At 30.7% G+C, this 24765-nt stretch overlaps 3 protein-coding genes across 7 annotated transcripts; 1 reads left to right on the plus strand and 2 right to left on the minus strand.

Moving 5' to 3' along the window:
- On the minus strand, window positions 1-10279 carry fabp (fatty acid binding protein). 3 transcript variants are annotated; one of them, XM_088191341.1, is made up of 5 exons: window positions 4122-4182; window positions 3860-4037; window positions 622-788; window positions 454-561; window positions 1-388 (listed from the first exon to the last, which is right to left on the minus strand). In XM_088191341.1, the coding sequence occupies exons 2-5, from the start codon at window positions 3981-3983 to the stop codon at window positions 338-340; spliced, it is 450 nt and encodes a 149-aa protein (XP_088047467.1). In that variant the 5' UTR covers window positions 3984-4037; window positions 4122-4182; the 3' UTR covers window positions 1-337. The 3 variants fall into 3 exon arrangements, with proteins under 3 accessions (XP_088047467.1, XP_088047466.1, XP_088047465.1); XM_088191340.1 differs by lacking the exons at window positions 3860-4037; window positions 4122-4182 and adding an exon at window positions 10142-10279; XM_088191339.1 differs by lacking the exon at window positions 4122-4182 and having other exon boundaries at window positions 3860-3972.
- LOC148232469 (neo-calmodulin-like) lies at window positions 849-22201 on the plus strand. Of its 2 annotated transcripts, XM_088191337.1 has the most exons (6): window positions 17523-17606; window positions 17769-17947; window positions 19768-19957; window positions 20017-20364; window positions 20429-20485; window positions 20547-22201. In XM_088191337.1, the coding sequence occupies exons 2-6, from the start codon at window positions 17945-17947 to the stop codon at window positions 20675-20677; spliced, it is 729 nt and encodes a 242-aa protein (XP_088047463.1). In that variant the 5' UTR covers window positions 17523-17606; window positions 17769-17944; the 3' UTR covers window positions 20678-22201. The 2 variants fall into 2 exon arrangements, with proteins under 2 accessions (XP_088047462.1, XP_088047463.1); XM_088191336.1 differs by lacking the exons at window positions 17523-17606; window positions 17769-17947 and adding an exon at window positions 849-1005.
- Pgam5 (Phosphoglycerate mutase 5) lies at window positions 22193-24595 on the minus strand. 2 transcript variants are annotated; one of them, XM_088191335.1, is made up of 5 exons: window positions 24356-24595; window positions 24054-24229; window positions 23762-23979; window positions 23544-23674; window positions 22193-23468 (listed from the first exon to the last, which is right to left on the minus strand). In XM_088191335.1, exons 1-5 carry the CDS (start codon window positions 24538-24540, stop codon window positions 23318-23320), a joined length of 861 nt encoding a protein of 286 aa, XP_088047461.1. In that variant the 5' UTR covers window positions 24541-24595; the 3' UTR covers window positions 22193-23317. The 2 variants fall into 2 exon arrangements, with proteins under 2 accessions (XP_088047461.1, XP_088047460.1); XM_088191334.1 differs by having other exon boundaries at window positions 23544-23677.
- Window positions 24596-24765: the final 170 nt, after the last annotated feature.

A 24765-nucleotide genomic window follows, 5' to 3' on the forward strand; every position in this document is an offset into this window, starting at 1 on the left:
TAAGCAATAGTTATGTTATCCATTTATTTTCTTTTAATTTAATTATAGCCAGTCTTTAACATTCATAAAACGAAAATATAATGCGATTACATTGATCCGTGTTTAGGAAAATTTGTGCGATAACACACAATGCGAAATATTTACTAAACATACACATACACAATAACTGCATACTTTTATTTACTTCGTACAAGTATCATAGTTTGAATATAAAAAATATACAAAATTACTTTTGTACCCATATATGATAGTAATTAACAAAGCTCAAATGGAAATGTTAAGTCGATGGATAATTCGTTGACTAGGCTGAATCGACGCAACTTTTATTTACATTCCCTTAGACGGCTTTGTAGATTCTGGTGCAAGTGATATCATCCACTTTCATAATCTGAAATAATAAAAGATCACAATGAATAAAGATAATATATCAAATAATAATCTTTCTAAACTAACCGCTATGAGTTCATCTTCTTTGAACTCGCGATCGATGACAGTCGTCTTTCCGTCTCCGTTTTGAATTTGCTTCAATACGTTGCCTTCAATTGAGCACACGGATTTCACCTATTTGAAGATAACATTATAAATCTGATGGAAACATGAATATTTTAAATCGTAACATACTTTACGTCCATCGGCGGTCTCCTCATCGAACTCCTCTCCGAGTTTGAAGCTGATGATGGTATTTTTGAACGACGAGTAACTTCCAAAGGTGTATGTGTCTCCTTCTTTCTTCAAGTCAACTGTGGGAGAAAGGGTGTTACCCATCTTCCGGGTCACCAAACCCACGCCTGAAAAAACATTAACATTATCGATAACATTATCACTTTATCGAGACATCAGTGCACTTAGCGCTAATGAATAGGTAAACAGACTACATGTACATTACATAAAACTGGTTTTATGACCTTGTAGTCTTTTACATTAAAAAAATTTTGGACTCGTCATCAGTGTTTTTACTTCTTGGGCGGTAAGCTGACGTTGCGAATTATGTCCAGTGATTTAACTGTGAGTATAACATTTATTTAAGTTCGAATAAGTCCTAACTTGTGCCAGTTAAAGCTTAAACTTTTAAGGGTCTTTAAAAGTAAATAAATTTGCAAAGTCCATTAAAACTTCGCAAGATATATGTATTATGTTTGTACAAATTTTAAAAGCAGTCATAAATATCAAGTTAGTTTCAATTGCGTTTCACATTATCAACACATATGTATATGCATGTTATATTAAATTATCGACCATATGTTGATGAAAAAATTACTGGCACATCAAAATGTGTTAGCAAACGCAATTGACGCTGACATATGATAAAATGATTGTCAAAAAATGTTATATATATAAGCTAAATCGTCAGATGTCTATCATGATTTTTTTTGTATAACCTATATTAATGAATCCTTTACATCCGTTTTAGAGGTATAATTGTTATCAGTAAAAGGAAAGATTCTACTAGATGTGTTCCTAAATTAGAACTACTTAATTACGAAAATATTTATTAATATAAATATTGAATTATATTCATCTGTCAGTACATATACATTTTCGATGCTTTTATCGTGGCATTGAGACTTTAAATTAACCATGAGAGAAGCATTCGTCTTTCAAATTAATTTTGTCACATTTATTTAAAAATTAGCATATGCGATTTGTAGATGCTTGAAACAAAAAATGCATTGAAAGGATAAGCAGGATTACCAATGCATAGTATTGGTGAATCCAAATTTCTTAGTAGCGTAATAAAGCTACCAATCTTGAGGATAAATTTGTGTAGTGACAATTCGAATTGAACTAAAAAAATTTAAGAACTCAAATCAATAACTCAGGGACGTCATTTGAGGGAGGGGGGGGGGGTAGGCGCAGGTGGAGACATTTCCAAAGAAAAATGCATTTGTAATGAAATCGAAATATTAAAAAAAACGATCATTGACTGTACAACTTTTGCCCTCCCCCCTTCTGTAAAAAAATTAAATGACATCTCTGATTCTGAGAACGCTCGGTAACGAGCGTTCCCACTGCGACGGCGGTGACACGATTTTATTGCTTTTGACGTGAATTTTTTACTTCTGAGAAGGGATAATTGTTTTTTACGTTCTCCTATTGGTCAAAATTTGGTTGAGATATGCTTTATTCAATTCTCACATAATGTAATTCAATATTTTTTTATAGAATTTTATATAATTCAATAACTGTTTAAATATAATGTATATGCTACAACTGTATTTTATCAACTTAATTGTTACAAATATTTATTGTTTTTGAAGCTTTAAATAATTTCATTAATTAAATTAAGATCCAAAGACAAAAACATTTTTTACAAATATGACTTTTGTGTGTTAAAAATGATGATTTATAAAAATGATGATTTATAAAAAAGACGGGCGATATTAATATTACTTGTAAAAAATTCAGTAACATATTGTGTTTAATTCAATTTACTTTTAATCAGTGATTAATGTTTTGGTGACCATATAACACCAAACTGCAAAAAAAGAATAAGAGAAAATACGACTTATTGATGGAAAATGTTATAAATCATATACAGTAGACCCCATAATAACACGGTAAATTGGGGACGTGCTATTTGGGTGCGTGTAGTTGGGGGCCTAAAAAATACATTTTTTTTGCAATACGTAATCAGAGACGTGTGGTGAGATATCCTAATAGTATAGTCATCCAAATAGTACGTTCCCAATTTACCGTGTTATTGGGAGTCTACTGTATTTCTATGAGGTTTTGATTCTGAGAAACCTCTTCCCTCTTTCAGAATTGAGGCACAGTCAAGCAGTAACAGTTAAATCAAATTGGTCAAGCATTTAAATATTTATAAGGGTGAATAAAAATGATATGTTACGCATAGGTGCATTAGTCGAAATTGTCTTCAATGCACATTATACTCACAGAAGCCATGATATAAAATTATATAAGATAAAAAAACCATATACATATTTGGATTATACAATTAAAAAATATTTTCATATATCGTAGAAATATTTAGTAACCTATGTTTGATTTAATTTACTTTTAAATTCAATTACTAGTCGAGTATAGCAGGAAAATGACATTCCATAGCGTAAACCACATTTGATACAACGTGACTCATTCGAAATCCAATCATTGCGAAAGTTACCTCGAGAAATTTAATCGCATCGGTTTAACGAGATTAGAAGGAAACCTCAGCATCCGAGAAACCTGCAGTTTGTGCGATTTCACTGCGAACAAACTAGAAACGAAAGTTTACCTTCGTGTCGCTTAGAACAATCGCTGATTGATAGTCGTGTTACATGTTTCAGATTTCCATATTTATTAAATATGTTAATGTTCAAATTGTGAGAAAAACGAATAAATTATATGTAAATCATTTAATTTGTATGACAATAGTCATTTCGCAACTGTTGTAAAATCAAATATTATATATAAATGCTCTTTATAAAATCATTCACCTCGATCTAAATAAGATTTTGCATAATTACTCTTTAGTTATTCATTCGAACCCTAATATAAATATTGCTCAGTTGCACTCTAAGACCATGAGGATATATAGCCATCCCATTTAAGTAGTATTGTTTATATTATGTATATAAGGAGTTGGGTTCAATAGTATGTAAATATGATAAGAATGTCTCTCTCGAACTAATCACAGTTTATTTACATAAAGTGTATAGGATGTTGCTATTCAAATTGTAGATATAAACGGTCTATTTATTCTGATGCGATACCATACTTATTCCAATTACGTTCGCAAAGCGAAACGAATCAATAATGGTAAGATTATTACATAAACAACAACTTTGGAAACTTTAGACCCTGAGTATCACATGTAAAATTCAAAGAACTAATCGAAATCCAATAAACCGCAACTCACCGTGTGCCTTCATAAACTCTTCGAAATACACGCTGGACTTCAGCTTATACTTCATGGCCAAAAATCGATCCATTGTCGACAGTTTCAAAATTGACACTGAATCACGTAAACGCAAAATCAGCATACATTACATTTTTTTACACCAATTTCGGCGCTTATTAAAGTCCATTGTGTAATACTGTAATGGAATATAATACGAATGTAGACAGGAGTAATGATACCGCTTGAACAAAGTGCATGGTATGAAAAAGAGTTTACTTACACAACAGGCAATTTGTGCACCTGTAAATTGTGTATTTTGTACACGCGATATATTAAATACTATAATTATTACGTGTATTATTAGAAGTGTGGCTTTTGTAAAATGAGAAGGAGAGCGATTGTATTGGTCAAATTATTTAAACAATGCGTAATTCAGTGGTTGATGTATTGGCGACCATGTAACACCAAACTGCTTCTCGGAACCAGATAAAAACTACTTTCAAGAAAAAGATAAAATACGACTTATCGATGGAAAATGTTATAAATCATATATTTATATACGGTTTTGATTCTAAGAAACCTCTTTCTTCTTTCATATTTGAGCCACAGTCAAGCAGTAACAGTTAAATCAAATTAGTTAAGCATTTTAATATCTATAAATGTGAATAAAATTATTAATTGATATGTTACGCATGGATGCATTAAACCATATGTTTCATTAATACAATTAAAATTTTTTATTGCTTTTGACGTGAATTTTTGACTTCTGAGAAGTGATAATTTTTTCTGCGCCTTCCTATTGACTAAAATTCGGTTTTAATATTCTTTGACTAATACTCTTACGTCAAAAGTCCGTAGTAATATCGGTAAGAATAGCTATCATATTTTTATCATTAAAACTAACTATAGTTTTAAAACTTTAATTAGGTCAGGTTGGGTTTGGATAATTCGTGTACGATAGGTTTGGGCTTGAACAGCAAATTTAGGTTTCGCAATTGTCAAATTGAGTTTCATCAACATTTTAGATTAGCATATAATTTCACTAACGCCTATCAGATAATAATATTTTCGCTAGTAGAAATATGTATCTACTGGTGAAAATGTATTACGGCTTTAGACTCGAAAAATATTGCCAAATCTTTGTAAATCAACGATCTCATTAATGAGATTTTACTAATGTAATATTTACTGTTTCTATTTTTATTATATACATCTATGATTATATTTTTAATTATTATTTTTATCCTCTGTAATTTTAATAAGCATTCTTTATATGTGAACTTATACAAAAATATGATCCTATCTAATTAAACAGTAAGTCGACGATTCACCGCAATTGAGTGTCTTCACTCAATTGCAGTGAATCGCCGTTACATGACGTCGTTAACTCTAAACATTGTCAATAAATTGCAACTTATAATGGGGGAGGTTCGCAAAACGCCCAGGGGTGTGTTCGCAGTGGGGGCGGGTAACGGAGGGCTGGTGGTGGCACTAAAGAATCGATATGGCTGCGCACAAAAGTCTAACAACCCCAAGAACTCAACAGGACGGGCGTATATATTATACCCTAACACATACATACACATGCGTGGTGGAATTTCAATTATGTTGTTTCAGATGAGCGCCGCTGTCCTCTGTCTTATCGATTACAAACCTATATCTGTGTCATACTTCTATATTAAGTATGATGGCATACGAATATATTGAGAAAATCATAAATGCCGAAATGTCAATGCATAAATATTTATGTATTGTACTTCGGGTGGGGGGGGGGGAGGCATTTTTTTAATTAGTCATAAACATATTGATATATTTTATTTTTTAGGATTTTTAAATAAAATATTTTTATGACCGAGGTATCAAATGGCTAAAGCTTCTATAATATGTACTTATAATAACCCAAAAGACGCACATGTGCGTTACCCATGTTCATGTTCATATTTCAAGTATGGTCTTATTAAGGGCAAATGCATGTCCTATTTTAATCTCTGGCTATCGCCAGCCGGTGTTAATAAAGTGACATCAAGATAAATAAACTCAACTTCAGATAGTGAAATCAAACAGTACATAATTTATCATGAAGCCAAGATAAAAAAATTTACCTTTGCACGTAGTAATATGAAAATAATTGATTTACTGATAAATTATTCAAGGTGAGCAGATTAGTCATATGGCTTATGTGGATTAATTTTAAATATTGGTCAGAACATTGAACACCCCATGAAAAACTCAACGAAGCTATTTAATTGTACGCTTTGCTTGTTGTATTCACGTCTGACAATGTTGCGAACACAACCAATAAGTTGTCCCTGAAACACCTTGATAATGTCCATGACCATCTGTCAACATAAAAATGACCTTGAGGTTAAAATACAGATCATATGTAATATACATACTGAGCCATGAACTGTAATAAGCACTGAACTGAATAAATACTGACTAAAGAAAATGATTCTGACACTCATAAATTTACGCTTTGCGCTCTAAATCTCGAACATCATATTCACATATTCGCTTTTTGTTAGATCATTATTCAACTGAATATTTTTATTTATTGCTTTGTTTTTATTGATTATGTCGGTCATCACATATTTTAGAATATTATTTTTAGATTGATTATTAGCTTTGTCATAAGCGGTCAGTAAATCATTGCGGGTTTTTTTCATTACATATGTATTTAAATGTTTTGTAAGAATATTGTATGAATTCAAGTTTAGCCTTGTTATTTTTTATCTAGTAATGCATATTATCGTTCTATGTTAAAATACCTACATTTAGTCAAAATATAACTAAACACTTCATTTGCTAACCGTTTAATTAAATTAAGTAGATATCATATATTTTACTCACGAAGGGCATTATTATATCATGACAACTAGAGGAAAGCGTAAGGTCCGTGTCCAGTTTAAGAATAACTATTTCACACGCTTCCACAAAAACGCAAAGCGGTATTTTTTTTTTTGCTCTCGAGATTATTATCGTCTCTTCGACTATTATTTTATGTTTTATTTATTATGATCCTTGCCTTGCTCTACGTGTATATTTAAATTTAATATATATTTCTAAAATTAACACTGCTTTATTTATTAAAAAAAAGTGTTTTATTTATTCTTTTCTCCATATTCTTAGAAAAAAATTAGATTGTAAACCATGCTTAGAGATTAGTAGCATTTTTACAATATAATTATACTTTATTCAAAAAAAAATTAAATTTAGATACAACATAAAACGAGGTCATGGTAAAAGCCATGTGTATAACCACAATGACTGCAATTATATTCACATAAGGCTTCATTATTAAAATGTCGTTTGTCGAAAATGATAACATCACTTGTTTAAGTAAAAAAATAGAGCTTATAATAGTAACAGTTATTCATAGGACACTGACATTTAAATTGTTAATTACAATAAAAAAAATGAATTATACACATTTCAAGGACGAAACTATTGAAAACCCTAATGGAATCAAGAACCGGATTATCATTGTACAAGAAATCGATGAAAAAGTTTCAAGGTCCATTTTTTGTGTAACAAGATGATTTTTATTTTTTGGTTAGATTAGATCATCGATTGATTAAACAGATCTCCAAATAAATTAATGAAACTAGAAGTTCAAAAGCACTAAAATATAATACAACCTTAACAAAAAGCAACAAAGCTTCGAATAATTGATGTCCATCAATTGGACAATCTAAAAAATCGAATTAACGAGGTCTCGCTTTCAGCGGGTCGCATTCAAAACGGTCACTAAATTCAATCTGTAGAAAGTGGTTGATTCAATTCGAGTCAATCACCGAAGACTAATGGTGACAATAATGCTCGTTTAAATGAACAGACGGCCAGGACCTGCCGTCATTCGTCGGATCCCGTGGACGATGATGAATGTACTGTGGGCGACTTCCGTCTTAGGTCATACTTCCGCTTTGCTGATTTCGTTGATTTTTTTTATCCTTGCTATTCTATATGCTAAAATCTATATACGTTATAAGAATCACACCAAAGTTTTATATTGGTATATTAAAACTTTACGAAACATAACATTTATACAATTAATAATCGTGATTTTAAGTCATTTGAAATAATAGATAGATAAAAAAAATAGCGACAAGTGAAAATTCGGCAAGATAGAAGTAGAAAAGATAAAGTATGGTAACCATAATTTTTCAAGCCTTACTTAATCTTAGAAATTGTCATATATACTATATCTTATCATCATGACGAATTCTTATCTCTAACCGGCGTGTAAGCTATTTGTGAAAGTTGACAATATTTATAGTTTATTTTGACTTTGATAAATAATACAATAATGGAACAATATAAGAAATTATTTATTTATAAGAATAAACCACATAACGTATTAAAACTGTATCCAATTATTTATTCGATGATGACTATAACGCAATTTTGGCCAAAATAGAAAAAAAAACAATGAAACGGATTTCGGCAACCAACAGGTAAACGACAAACATGTGTGGGAAAAAAATATAACTAAAAATTTATTGCTGTGGTCAATTGCTGGAGTTTTATTACTAATATTTTAAGTAAATTACGAAATACTACTAAGAAAATCTTCATGTCACAAAAAAAGATCAGTTGCAGTTTCTTCTAAACTCACATGTAATATACTCTCAGACAAAATGGGAATAAAAATTTGTTACGGCTTCAGTGGCCACAACAACTGCCGTAGTTTTAATCAGATTTCCATTAAACTATACTATACTAAGCCAACGAGATACACCATATTGTTTCAAAATAACGGCTATAAGAAAATCCTTAATTTCGTTGAAAATATGTAGTTATTCTTAAGAAATCTACTTAAAATCTACCTAAAAAAATATTAGAAAAAAACGGTACTTGTTAAGAATATTGGCGCCACGCTCAGAAACCTTTGCTGCGGTTTGATCCTAACAGCTACGTAAGCGGCCAACAACGTTTTGCTACATAAATACGTTTTTAAAATTAAAACATAGCTTTATTTCGCTGTGCGCGTATTTATTCCACAAACATGATAAAAAATATTTAAACCGACATACAGTAAGCAGACATGTATCTGTTTGATTTTATAATATAAAATAAATAGATTTAAAATCGACAAGATCAAGAGCGCGGCCAACAAGGTTTTTCTGCATAAATCCCCATCGTACTTTTTCAAATATATATATTTATTAAAATAAGTAAACCACGAATAAACTAAGTTTTAAATTTTAAAACGTATTTTTGTAGCAAAGCGATTTTAGTGCTTTCGTAACCGTTGGGGTTAAGCCGCAACGGAGGGGTTCATAACCATTGGTTTCTGAGCATGGCGTCGTTATTTTTAACAAGTACCAAAATAGCTATAAAATGCTTAAAATTATTAAAAACACACCGGTTATACCGTTTTTTGAGGATAAAATAACTGCCGTAGTTTTAATAATATTTTTAAAAACTTTGCTAAAATTAATTCATAAATATCTCGGCTAAGTTCGATTCGCCATCTTGTTTCAATCTGGTGGCTATTTAAATTTTACGAAATTCGTAACTTCGTAGAGAAATTTTAGAGAAAAAAGTAAAAAGGTCAGAAAGTAAATTGAAAAAATCTGAAAGAAAAATAGTCAAAAATGTTATATGATATAAAAATGGCAAATGTTTTAATATTGAAATATCTTTACACATTTTATGTACGAAAAACTAGAAAACTAAAAAGTTAAAACTAAAACACTAAAAACTTCCCGGCAAAGACAATAGTCTTTGCCGGGAAGTTTTTATATTTTTACTTTTAGCGCAACCTAAAAAAGCAATATCGGAATTCTCGTATTTTTAAAATCCGATATTGAAATTGTAATATATAATATAAGCAGAATAAAGTGATCAACTTTTGAAAATATCAAAGAACACTAAAAATGGGGCATCTCAGAAATTTTTGTTCATTTAGAGATGCTGCGGGAGTTTTGTCCGACGATGAAGAAGACCAAAAATAGAACAATTTTTTAGTGGATTATATATGATCATAATCTAAGCATAAATAAATTTAAAAATAAAAAATATTTTAAAACCATATGATTTACACAAGTTCATGGACATTACATGGTCATAATCAACCATATTTTTTTAAATAAAAAGTGTAAATTAATGACTATGGCCAAGATATGGCGTAGGTATTAATCACACCGGGAAACGCCACATATAAACAAAAAGTAGCTAAAATCCAATTCGATTCATATTTATAAGAATGTGTGTGCGTCAAGTACCGGCCGGCGTCCTTTTTAGGTTATGCCCGGTGAACGAAATGCGTACGGAATGCTTATGCGGTCGATTACTCACCGAGGGTCTTCATGAATTCGTCGAAGTTGTCCGACTTGGCTAGCTTGTACTTCTTGCACAGGAAGGCGTCCATCGTAGAAGGTTTGTGCTGCGTCGAGAGGAGAGGAGAGAACTCAAGCCGGCGAGCCGAACAGAAATGGTCGTGTACGCGCGTCAATGCAAACGTGAAACGCAACCCCTACCAAAGAAGAGCGGTGACCGTGCGTCAATATCATAACGGGACTCTACTCGCAAACGTTTGTGAATAAAATCTCTTTTGCCCCGTTTCTGATTGGAATGTGGTTTCGTTAAGATTCTTGAATGTTTGTTTTTATTAAGGTAAAAAAATGTAAACTTAACGGGGCGTATATACTGCCGATATATGTAGATCTAATTTATTTCTCCTACCGTTATGTTTTTATAAATAAACACAATAAAGCACGAATTCGACAATGCACCTATCTTGAGAATAAGGTAAACAAAAATGAATCTGACTTCATCCAATGAACAAACCTATACGGTTATGAGAAAATAAAACACTAAAATATAAAATACAATTAGAAAATTCGAATACACTGCATTACGAATTTTAAAATTTATGACAATATTTAATACACTTGAAAGGAGAAACTGGTAACAGTTTATTTAATAAACATAAATAAATTAACACGTATATAGAGAAATGGCAGGTCTTATAAGTTGGAGTCTTCGCTGCCGTGTAGAGTTGTATTATTGTCGGCTGTATTTCAGTGGAGTAGCTGTGATCTGTCGTAATGTGTTCTTGTGATGATGCTGTCTCTCGTGTCGATGCAGTCTCTTGGCTCGTCTCTTCTATCTGTGTCACATATTTTATAATACTAGTTCGAGACAGCTCTGGCGGTTGGAATCGCAGATGAGGATGTTTGCCAGCCAATTGCATCACTTCTTGGACCTCAAACCCTACCCTCAAAATGTGTTTACTCCTTAAGAGAAACTGTCCTTGTGACCACTCCGGCGATCGGTAACCAAAGTAGCAAAAATATTTTTTTGTCTTAAAAGACTTCATTAAAAGGAAACTTTTCTCTTTTTTCATTATATAATAATAATATAGTTATGAATAGCGTTCAAAAATTTTTCAGTTAATATTTTTCTCTGTTGTATATAATGAAAAAAATAGTAGGTATCGATATCAATAAAAATATTTATTTTTCACTTGTTTAAACATGTTTTTTATATCCAGTATAAATAATGTTATAATTTTTTGTGTCACGTACACGTGTTTGGTGTCACGATATAGCAAATATTTTTGAATTAAAACTGGTTTCATTAAATAGCTAGGAAAGTAATTTTTTCAACTAGATTCTAACTTGATTCTGCTTACATATTTTCATTTTCAAAATGTATTTGTATTACAATCTACAATTCAGAAGACTTTTAACTTGGCGACTTCTAGACAAATTAAATTGTAGAATGTCCACAAGTATAAATCAGCCCGTAGATCAAATCACTGGAGAAATCCTATACAAAGCATCGAAAACAATATTTATAAATCACCAGCTGGTACATAAGAGATAACAGACCCAGGGCGATGATCCAATAAATCAGACTCGCCAATTAAGATAAATAAACAAATACTTCTGAATAAAGAACAAATAAAAATAATCTAAGAATAATAATAGATATGTATGTGCTAAATTTTAATTTAAAAAATTAATTAATTTAAAATTTTAATTTTAATACTAGTCAAATAATTAAACTAAAAATATTAATATGTATCTCTGTTTTACGACACTGATTCAGGTGATGGCATAGTTATTCAAAGACAATACGCGAAACCGAATGTGATTAGATCACTAGTATTGCGTCAATTTATCACGTACATAAAACCTGCATTTGCTTAACTATAGGGGACGCTAATATTTTCCAAAATAAATATAAACCCCATATGATATCAGAATGATAGTAGCAAAGTGGTATTTTAAAGTTTTTTTACACAAAAGTGAAGTTAAATAATCAACAGACATGGTAATCAGCATGTTATACTTATTCAGAAAAAATGCAGATGAGCTGTTTGCCGCTTAATGCGAAAATTTGTGACTTATAACTAATAAATCCTATAAATTGGCTCAAATAAAATGTATTAAACATAGATATTTATTACTAATTAATAAATATATATATGGATATATCAACACGTGTGTACAAATGTATATTTATATATTTATTAATGAATAAAAAATGCATTGCTTCTGTGAATAAAATCATATAAAATTATTCAAATTCGTTGCTGATTAATTGATATGGTTAATTAATAATGTTTTTATGTATAATACAATACATATACATATGTATTTACGTATGTGAGTTGGTAAAGTGCCAAGGAACTGGATTGTGTGAATTTCAATATTTTCCGCTTATAACTTCAATATATTTAAATGTAGATTATTAAAATTAGATTTTAAAAGATTTAAGTATTACCAAATTTTATTAAGTTAATCTGGTACTAGCCGCAAGAATAAAATAAATTTTGTCTGTGGATTTGAAAAAACACTAACAAATATAGCAGATATAGTATGATATTATTTTAAGAAAATATAAATGTCTTTTTTTTTTTAAGAAAAAATGCCTGTTCCTCTATAACGTTTTCAGTCGATCATAGAAGCTTAAAAAGGTCCCCCGAGTAAAATTTTTAAATAAATAAACAAATTTAAATGCGGGCTTTTAAAACAAATAATCTAAAATACGAAAATGTAAGCCCAATGATTTATTCAATTTTAAAAGTAAAATATGTTGAGCCGCGCAACGAGCTTTTTACGAGCGCAATATCGTAATATTGTTTAATGTGGTCACCCTACACAATTTATCAAACTAATTACATCCACTTAGCCGTTACTTTGCTTTTAACAATAATTTAAAAACCATCGACATTTATTACAGCTAGTAATAAATGTCGGTATTATCTTATAAAAGAAAAGAAAAACATCAATTGATACGCGAATTTTAAGTAAAAGTTTAAAGAATACCTGATTATTTCTTTAAAAAATATACACCTTATGACTCAGATCATAAAATAAAAAGTTCCGAATTTTTAAAAATTAAAAAAGGTTTTTCCGTTTAAGCTTTTAGTTTATTATTAAAAGTTATAAAAATCAATGTTAATATATCCATTTTTTTATTGTAATGATACATTATAAAGATGATCAAAAAAAAATCAGCAAAAGAGGTTGAAACTACGTACAATTTCAAACGTTTATTAAAAAATTAATATTATAAAATGTTACTATGCCAGTAATAATATCATTATCGTTGCAGCGACTGAAAGTTACTTTAAAAACTTTCCTGTGATTATCGGTTTATAAAAAATGTCATTAATAAGAAATTTAGCAATATTTATATTATATAATTTTCGTATGTATTTCCAAATATCCATTTTTGCGTAAATTTCAGTTTAATTATGGCCACGAGACACGATATGGGATTTCTGTTTTATTTTCGTAACTATTGTTATGTCTTTCATTTATTATCTAGTATTCGACGTAAGGTAAGGGGACTCAAGATGCGACGTTAGTAAAAATTGCAATCGTGCCAAAAGTCACGAATTGAATAAAAAATAAAAATATTATTGTAGTATTAAATAAAATAAAATTTATTTTAATGGTCAATATGTAGTTATATTAAGGCCGAATATGTTTGGCTAAACTGAATAGTTATTAATTACGCCATTTTATGATTTTGACAGTTTTATAAAAGACTTTTCACAGTTTAATTTGAAGATAATCATTTTGTGGCTATAAATCAATCCACAACATAACTTTTAATTAAGAATTATAAACTCAAATGATAATTACACTTACAAGCGGCGCATTTTTAATTAAAATTTTGACATCTCCAAACGTCTTAACAGTTCAAGACGTCGGCCATAAATAATTACATAATATGGATTGTATTTTCATTAATAGTGAGTGGAATAATTTAATTAATTAATTTACGAATAAAACACGTTTTAGTTAAGTTTAAATTTAAATAAAACGATTCATCATTCATGTATTTTATTATACATAAATAAATATGTGCTAAATATATTACTATAACTCAATAATACACTTAATTATGTACATTACGAATCAGAAAATTATTTCATATCTACAAAATAGTCAGTTAAATCCTATCATCAGTTTTTATATCAAATGTGTGCATGATAACAAAAACGTAGCTCATTAGTAGTGTGTCATGTTTTTTCATACCACACATATTCTCTCATGCGAAATTTCAATTAAATGCAAATACTGCAATGCGCTACTAAAACAGAGGCTTTCAAATATTAACATATCAAATAAATTGAAAGATTATGTTTCTACATTTACGAATAATTATATTATATTTACTATTAACTAGAGACCGAACATTTTGTTTAGGGGGAAAACTAAGCATTGGTGTGTATTCAGTTTCGGATAAAATATACTTCTTAAACTTCATATTGTATGAAGTTGCTTTTTTTTATTGAGTTAGACATAATTTTGTTTCTTTTTATTGAGTTAGACAAGACACGTAATCATTTTTCTACAAGAAAAACCGTAGTCAACCATGGAGTATAAGTTTATTGACTTGGCACGTAAATTCATCATTTGGGGAAAAGTAATGCTATTCTTTTTCGATAAAATGCTTAGCCGATTCTGAAAAAAGTTCAGAAACAACATAGGTAAATTAATAACAGTGAACAAGCAAATATATATATAAATATTTATAAAATAATCTGGAGTGAGAATCAGTAAAACTAATAAATGCTGATAAGATTGAAACAAGTGACAACTAAACATGCGGTTTTCTATGTATAAAGCAATTTATCTATGCTGCATCAACATCAACTGCCGTTATTTATACCAATTATAAAGCTGATTTAATTGATTATGATTGTCATGATAGCTTTCCATTTACAATTCTGTATAGACGTAACATAAACATAAAATATCCCTATTTGAACAGATTTTGTTTTTTGCCGAAAAGGAAAAGGTCAGTTTCAGTCAGTCTCTACTTTTACCCTGACAAGTAAAAGTGTTGACATTGGCCTCCGTGGTAACCAAAATAACATTATTCTTATCTTTAAAGTTATTCGGATAAGAGTCCGATTAAAAAGCAATAACAATCCACCCGTCTGGACCGTGGCTTTGTACCCAAAGGTCGTCACAGTATCATCGTTTCGGTCTCACGACGTTTCAATTGACCTTTTATGCATCGCCATTGTAGTTATCGGCTCGTTAATAATTACCGGTGAATGCCTGTAATTGGATGATAGTAGAAGATTGACCCTCTCTCATGGTCAATCATTCAGACCATAACCCTTCGCACAAATCAGACCATTGTGTGAAGCTCTTTCATGTCGGCAAACTACGTAGCGTGTGAATAGTGGTCAATTTTATCGGATTCAATCCAATCATGTCCATAAACTTTAAAGCAGCCGCGTCAATAAATTCAATTATATAATCAGTATGCAAGGTTTTAGCTTTGTACCTAGCTTAAAATAATTGGACATATAAACTTATGGCTATTGTACTATATGTGTATAACCTTCATTGTTGTATAATAAATAAAAAATTTTAGCAATTGACTTTAATAAAAATCTTATTTACTAAAAAACTAAATTAATAATCTTATATTATATTTTGTATACTACTGTAAATAACAATATTTCATTTTAGAATAGAGAAGAATGGACTGCTTTTCATAAGTAAAATTCATATCACACTTTATCAGTTTGATCGTTTCATTTTTAATTGACAAACACATAAAAATTTAAAAATAGATAAAAATAAAAGTTTTCTCTTTTGGCTATCATATTTCGAAACAAAGAAATGGTGATTAATAATAAAAATAATTCCCCAAAAACTTAAATTTATAGATATTCTAATCGTATACTGACATTTTATGTAAAATGTTAGATAAAACATAACACTTTTATACTGTAATAAACATTGGTTCCGTAATAAACTTTTGTCTCATATAATATTCAACCGTCAATAAATATTCTACAGTTACTCACCAGCGTCGTATTGTCAACCCGGAGAATTCGCTTAACTCATAAAACATAATTATATTCAAGGAAATATATTTATTATCCTGCCATCACAAGGTAAAATTTTTGATGTTCGGGTTGAACTTTCACGTAAGTAAAGTGGAAGTTCCGATTAAACTTTAGTTCTATTAAACTTTACCCATTTAAAACTCACAAATTTCTGTTCCGAAATAAAATATATCAAAATTCTTTTAAATGAACTATATTAGGAAAAACAACAAATGTATCGATATACGCACGAATATATGCGTGAACGATAAAGAATTCAATAAACAACCCGCACCAATTAACATTCGTTAATGGGATTTGAGTATTTTATTGTTATCAATTGGAAAACGTTTGGTTTCATATTGAATTATTATGTATTTCATATACACAAACCTTGTCTGCTACTATTGATTTAATTATTAATGAAAATTTTGATTGCGCGAGACGTATTCGTAATGAAGAAGGAAAAAAATGTTACATTGAAGCGAATAATTATTAACCCGTTTCAGTGACAGGGGTAGTAAAGTGACGCGAGCTAGAAGATGCGCACGCAGCATTCACCACGTAACATAAAACAGGATGTTCAAAATGTCACGTATATTAATTTATTATAAATTTTCTTGATACAATACCGATTGTATGACATTTGTTTAACTCTAATAAAACACGATAACTAATATTCGAGCAAAGACTTTCATTTTTTAAACTGGCAACCCTGTTTTTTTAAATAATGAACAGCGTGCTACGTCTTGCGGTCATATGATAGTTATTATCGACCATGTGACGCATGTCGACTTAAAGACAATTAACAAATAAATAGTTCAATTAATCTCGCTCTTTGAAAATGACCAGCAATTGCACGCAACAATTGTACAACTTGCGCACGAAATTTAGCGTCTCAGTCGGCTACTATTATGGAATTTGTTGAAATTCAGTGGCAACCATTGAACTGTCAATCAGCATTTTTACACATAAAAAACGCTATTCGTGTTAACTTTTTGCGATCTGAAAATAAAACCATAAAAAATAGCACATAACTTCTGTGAATTGTTATAAAAAGCTGTTTTAACCTTAACCTTCAGATCAATCAAGTCTCCTTATATTTTATTTTAAACACTTTTCTTAATTTTGGTCGTAACACGTTTTTTGGTGCGTAATGTATAGTTTTAAAATGATATAAGATAATATTTCTAAATATTTTAACAAATAGTATTAATAAAACATATATTAATCCAAAACTAAAACATGGTTTAACATTTTATTGTATATATTTATATTACCATTTAGGAAAAATGTTTTGTGAAACCCCTGTATTTCACCCAATTTCCCGGACGGTCGAGAAAGAAAATGTTCAACAGCATCCCTGACCAGTGGAGCACGGTACGCCGCTCCTTCAGGACGTTCTGAAAATTCTATCGTTCAATTTTCAATTTCATCACAAAGACTAACGTAATTTTTCGTATACCAACAAATTTGCATCTTCATCAAAGATTAATTTTAAACTATTACATAAAACCGATTGAATCATTTACCTGAAATAATAATAATAATAATAATACAAACTTTGTACTAAATAATAGCGTTAATCTTTGTGGTTTCTGTTTAATTCAGGATTGTGTGAAAGTGACATTTTTGGGGCGGTATAGTGAATGTGACAGCAGAAGTTTCTTCTGCTCCGCCAACAGGCGGTTTGAATCCCAACCAATTACCTGAAAGGCGGAAAAATATTCTCAGCCGTGAATCAATTCTTCACTGGTTCACCTCTGGTGAATCAGATAAAAGAAATTATGGTAAAATATTTATTTTTTAATGTAAAAAAATACGCAATTTGTGATAAAATTTGTATGCAAACATAGTATTGTTTGCTAATAAATTGATTTTTTGTACTACGCAACACAGTAACGTCATATTAGCATGCAAATTGATTCACAAATTTACAATTCATTACAAACTTCACCGTTACTGTGTAAACTTATTATTTTAATTTAATATGTAAGCTTATTTTTTATAGTACTATATTATAATTTTTAAATACGATTAATAAAATAACAAGCTTGAAAAAAACAGGCGGAAGGGAGGAGGCCTAAATAATATATAAAATCGTGTTAAAACACAAATTTTATAAACGTTGTATATATATTTTGAATTACTTTATTTAAAAAAAACTATTGCAAGCAAATCCTTATATATTGTTTAAAATGATTTGCCTTTAACAACGAGATATCTACAGAGAAACATATCTTTGATAGTTTTTAACGTTTGGTATTATAGTATGTATATTTTATATTTGTTGGATATATAATAACGGTATTGGCAAAAGCGCAGTAAATAATTTAGTATGAAAAAATTGTTTAATACTTTTATGTTAGAATTAAAGGCTTATTTTTAAAAACATAGGGTATCAAAAAATGAAAATTTTATAGGAGAGAAATAAGCATATTTAAAAAATATTTAAATTAATGAAAATAAGAAAACTAAATGCATAATAAAAATAAACTTGGACTATCATCTACAATGTTTTAGATCAATGTAAGCTATTTACTTTTTTTACAGAAATATTTTCAGTAGCGCATTTGCGCATTTGAGTTCTCGGAATATTTTTAATATAATGAATATTTATTTTTCATATATTTGTAATAAATATTTATTTTGTTAATCTATACAGCTAGGTTATTTACATTTGTGATAGAGCTATTTGTGCATTTACGTTAAAATGACCATACAAAGCAATTTTGTCTTTTTTTCAACACATAGTTAATTTTCGATGTTTTCAACAAATTTTCAGGCGCTTAACTTAAATACGATCTTAAAAATCTATTAGTTTTTTTCCGATATAATTACATTACAATTTAAGAATAAACGAAAAAGGTTACAGAATTATTGCAATTTTTTATATACATATGTATGTACACATACATATACTTACATATACATAATAGTTTACCTTATGCTGTAGTTGGGGCCTCCGAAAAGCTTGATCCGCCACTGAATATTTGCTTTTAGATAGAAAATATACAAATAATGTTTTACTTTGTTTATTTTTCATTTCGATTAATTTGCTAGTTGTATTAGTTTCCTCGAGTATCACTAGGATACCTGAAAATCACACAGAAAAAAATATATAAACATATATGTATGTGATATAGTAAGTAATATTTTAAGTACTGTTCCTTAGAATAGAGCCATATACCTGGTTAGTTATCAATTATTATTTTTCGTTTTTCTTTCACTTCCCTTTTATTTTATTATAATAAAATAACAAGAATAAATACATATATTTGTAAATGTGGTATAATTTAAAAAAAGCATAAAAATATCTTTATAAGTTCGTTATCAACTCCATCCAGCATATTTTATCCATTAGCATAGTTAGGCCATACGTAAGTTAAATTATTTATTTATTAACTTTACTAAAAAAAAAATATTTGTTTAATTCCTAAAATAAGACAATTATATTTTGGAGGTAAATTATATTTAGTATCCATTAATAAAATATCTTTAAAGCAAATATTAAATAATTTCGGATATAGACTTGGTCGTGTTTTTGTCTGTTTACGCCAAAGCGCGGACTTTTCGAATTTGACGTTTCTAATACTATATATATGCTTAGACTCGTGGGTCAGGTCAGCCTGCGAACGATGTGCAGACACCTCCGACGATTCCAAATCAACCGCCCGAACCGCCCGAGACTCCTCGGAGACGTCAGTTCGGCAAACAGATGAGTTTCATTCGTCCAACAGCTCCCAAGCCATCCGATAGGGCCTTGGCTCATCTCGGCATATCGAAGACTCAAATGAAAGGTTTGCACATACAAATACGTTTAATATTGACGTAGATTGATTCACTACGATTTCGATAGAATTCCGCGAGGCGTTCAGGCTGTTCGACAAAGACGGCGACGGCAGCATCACCAAAGAAGAGTTGGGTCGCGTGATGCGCAGCCTTGGCCAGTTCGCACGAGGAGAAGAGCTACAAGAGATGCTGCAAGAAGTCGATAGCGACGGGGACGGTAACGTAAGTTTTGAAGAATTCGTCGGTATCCTGGTTAACATAGGAGCTACTCAAGAATGCACCGACGAGGCTCAAGAAGAACGCGAACTGCGTGACGCTTTCCGCGTGTTCGATAAGCACAATAGAGGATACATTTGCGCTTCTGATTTACGAGCTGTCCTGCAATGTCTCGGTGAAGATTTGAGCGAAGAAGAAAGTAAGAGTAAACATGAGATGAAAATAATATATTCAATTTGTTACATATCTTTTTATTTTTGTAGTCGAGGATATGATCAAAGAAGTGGACGTGGACGGAGACGGACGCATAGACTTTTACGGTAAGCCTTTCGTATTTTATGAATTGTTTTCGTGGAATTAAAATATAAATATTTGTTCTAGAATTTGTTCACGCCTTGGGAGAACCTGAAGATCAAGGCGAGAATGAAGAGGAGGAGGAAGAAGAGATCGATCAGCTGCCCGATTTGGCGACTAAAAGCGTTATGCAAAGACCTGCGACCACTTATACATAAAATTTTACAATACAAATATTTTAAATCAATCAGTATTATGAAAAACGGCTTGAATAGTTGTGAAAATTGGTGCAAAATTTATATGTTTGAGTCTAATAATATAAACACTGGAAAATTCTAATGAGCGTGAAAACGAAGATTTCTTAGAAGGACCAAACTGAGCTTGAAAACCGCATTCAGGACGTTTCAGAAAGAATCATACATTTGACAATCTATCATTATTACATATTTCTGAGACATATCTTTGTATACCAATCAAAACATTAAAATATAGATAGAATGGAACAATCACATCGAATTTAATAATTTACTATAATATTAATTACGCTGTACGGCAATTTTTAATTTTTTTACCTCAAAGATTAAATAACTCGATTTATATGTGAAATTCGGCTGTAAAACTAGTTTAAAGGACTATTAAAAAAACATTTTTCCATTTAACCACTTACTAGTCACAGCATTTTTTAAAAATAACTTAAAAATGTCTGGCACGGATTCACCTTTTCCTATGCAGCGGTATGAAGAATGCAGCCGTTGTAAAACATTTAAACAGTAGTAAGGATGGAATAGCGCAATCCGTAACATATCAGATATCATAGTCAAGAGGTTGTGGTTTCGAGCCTGGCAGCGGCATTTTTATTTATGTAAAAAAATTGTGCTGTTAATAAAAACCGGCCCCAGTTGCAATAACATCTATTGATTATAAATTATATTACACATAATAATTTATAATATAGTAGATGTCGCTGATGGTTAATACTTACTTATAAATATTCATCATGTCTAATTGACTTACCCAGTTGATACAGATGTAACCCGTTGTAACGCATTGGGCATACGCCTGTCAGGTTGAAATACAAATAAATTAAAAAATATTTGTACAAATTTAATTTTTAATATAAAAAGCTATGATAATTTTCTCGAAAAATTTGCTTTTTAGATGAGAATTCACAAAATAAAAATTTCAACGAGTTAACTTGATCATGACCGGGAAGAGGTTAATTAATTTTAAACTCTATATTACAATTATTGGTTTATGAAGTAGTTGAATGTAGAAATCTACAAAAAATATTTGTCATTATTTATTCCGTTATAATTTTGGTTGTTATATAATGGTAAAGTAAAAAAAGGAACTATGTATTATGATTATTCATCAATGTATCTTTAAAACGATGTTCTGCAAAAAATACAATAAATTATATCACGATCAATTTGACATAAGAATCGAGTCATCTTATTTGTGGAAAAATGTTGTTATACAGTGTTATTCTTAAATATTTAAATAGCTTAAGTCCATTTTTCTAAGAATCAAAGTTTGTTCAAGTTGTATATGTACGTATTAAAATGAATTAAAAAAATCCTACATAATAATCTCATCTATGATATTATTGTTCAACGTTTAAAAAACTTATGCACATTTCTACATTACTGTTCGCTTGTATATTTTTGCAATCTTTATGGAAAATATGTATACTTAATAAAATCATATCAATACATTTATTAAAATAAATCATATAGTATAAATCAAGTTTTTTATTTTTACCATATAAAACATTTATTCATAATTAAACTCACATACATCTGATAATAGTGTACATATATACAAAATCAAAATACCAAAATATAAAATACCGTACATTTTGATTCGATAAATCTATCTTTATAATTGAGGCAATTTAGGAAGTTCATTTTTAATTCGTTGATCGTTCCATTTCCCAAATTGCAAATTGAAAATTCACTAAATCAGCATTAATCAAACTTAAAACACTAAGTAAACCTACTTTAATACTCGATAGGAAACCTATAATTAAAAGATGAAATTGACGATCTTATCACGTGTTGAGCACCAGCTTATAAATTAAAAATAAAACATATCAAAGCATCATTATTGAAAAACATTCATAAGAAATCTTAATAAAAATACATTACACAAAGAGCATTTAGATTATATATTTTGACTTATAAAATTATTTGAAGGTCTAACTAATGTATATGTTACAGCGATTTCATACTAGCAGTAAAGTATTCTTTCACTGACGTTTTTGGGAATTCATATTCCGAATACACTTTCGCCAGTGAATGTACATTATTACTGACGAAAATACGATTTCACTGGTATACGTCCGTGAAAGTATTAGTTTTGAGAGGAATCCCTTCATGTCTTACATACAATTAAATAGATTCATTAAGAGTTATTCATGGGGTGTTCAATTTCAGACCAACGCTCGCTCGCACCTAACCTTTCCAACAGTTTTGGTCACTTGATATTTATTCTGACCCTGAATAATATAATTATTACCATTCATTATTTTAATTCTGATCGCCTATACTTTTTATTCTGACCCTAAATAATATAATTATGACCAGGTTCACAAAATATAGATTCTCTGACCTCGAGCGGTGAATTTATAAATCTATTGCGTGATATGCTTTCACTGGGGAATTCATATTCAATGTAACATACACATAAAATCAATGATATTTTGCAACATTTGTAAACAATCCTTTATGACGTTAAACATAGCGGAAGACATAAAATCAATCATGCTCCAATCTTATAAACTATATACATTCCTTCGATTGTATATTTGATCTATATAAAATTGCTTTGACTGTATTTAAATTTAACCAAAAGACAATTTAGCGACTAGTTATATATTTTGGTTCCATGTGTCCGGTGTCACCGAGGCATCGAAGAGTCACACGTCCATTGGCTTGAACCGTAATCCAAGTAATCGAAGCATGGTTCAACGATATCCTCAACCACGCCTCGGGCGGAAATTGCATAGCTCTGAAAGCAACAAATTGTGATTAAATACAGCGCGAAAGAGCGACCTTGGTCAATAATAAAAATGTCAATATGAACCTGCAAACAAAGTAGCGTATGACATTGGCGTGACAAACGACCAAAGTGTAAGAGTCTTTAATCTGCGATGGCTTAGCGCGATGCACGTGCTTCCTAAAAGCGGCTTCGATTCTAGCTCCTTCTTGGAAAAACTGCTAAAATGCGAAAGTAATCAATCGCTAAATTTCCATATTGAATTTAATTAATCTCACGAATGAGTATTTAGAATTAGATATTACATAAGGCTCCGGTTTCCAATGGCCGATGGGAGGCTCCGGAGGGATCGGAGCGCCCTCTTCTAGCATCGAGCAACTTCTCGTCGGAACTTCGCAGCCCAATTGTTGAGCGATAAGATTAGCTGTTTCCTGAGCACGCGTCATAGTCGACTTTTCCATCTTGTCCCATGTTATTCCGAGCTCTTTGAGGCGCTTTCCAGTAAATTCGGCTTGCTGTCTGCCTTTAAATCATAAAAATCCACTAAATCACAATTTAAATTCAATTAAAAATACTGATTCGATTGCAAATGCATACCTAAATCTGTCAAATAATGTTCATTATCTGTCTTTCCTTTCAAATTGTACTGTCCGTGCCTTATGAAGAATATGTGCCTCGCACTGTGCGGCGTATTCTCTTCGATCTCTTCGTTATATCTATTGTCGTCTTCGGGCGTTCCTTTGCTCGGTTTAACTAAGCTTTTAGGATCGCGGCTGAAAGACAAAAAGAGCATAACCTCAAAAACACATATAAGAAAACAAAACAAGCAAGTCGACGAGCCCGAAGACGAGTACGATGAGGCCAAGTGGGGGCAAAATATAGACTATCGGTATACGAACTGGTCCCAATTGTAGTCCCAAACGGTGGAAGGCTTAAAGTTGGTGGTCCAAGAAGCGTGCACTCGCGGGCCGAATGGAGTCAAGATTTTAGGCTCGTTTCTCATCTGCCAGTAGTAGACGGCGCCCCCGACGCCCACCACACCGGCGGTCACCATCGCCACCCGTTGGAGCCGAACGCTTGCCATCTTTCAAACCGGACCGGCCGCCGGTGACACTTGCCTCCGTCCAGGTGGTCACACTGGAAACGTTTCGTCGATTCATATGGTAGCACTGTTTCCAGATAAAAATATGTTAACATCAATTTTTAATATGCTTTATATAACACAAATTTCAATAATTATTTTGCAATGTAGTTTTTAACACTATCACATAAACTTGGGTAATACGAATATAAACGCTAAAGATTGCTT

Source organism: Plectrocnemia conspersa, unplaced genomic scaffold (genome assembly GCF_051122295.1).
Source record: "Plectrocnemia conspersa isolate PC_06_02 unplaced genomic scaffold, ASM5112229v1 ptg000009l, whole genome shotgun sequence".
In the NCBI taxonomy this organism is placed as follows: Eukaryota; Metazoa; Arthropoda; class Insecta; order Trichoptera; family Polycentropodidae; genus Plectrocnemia; species Plectrocnemia conspersa.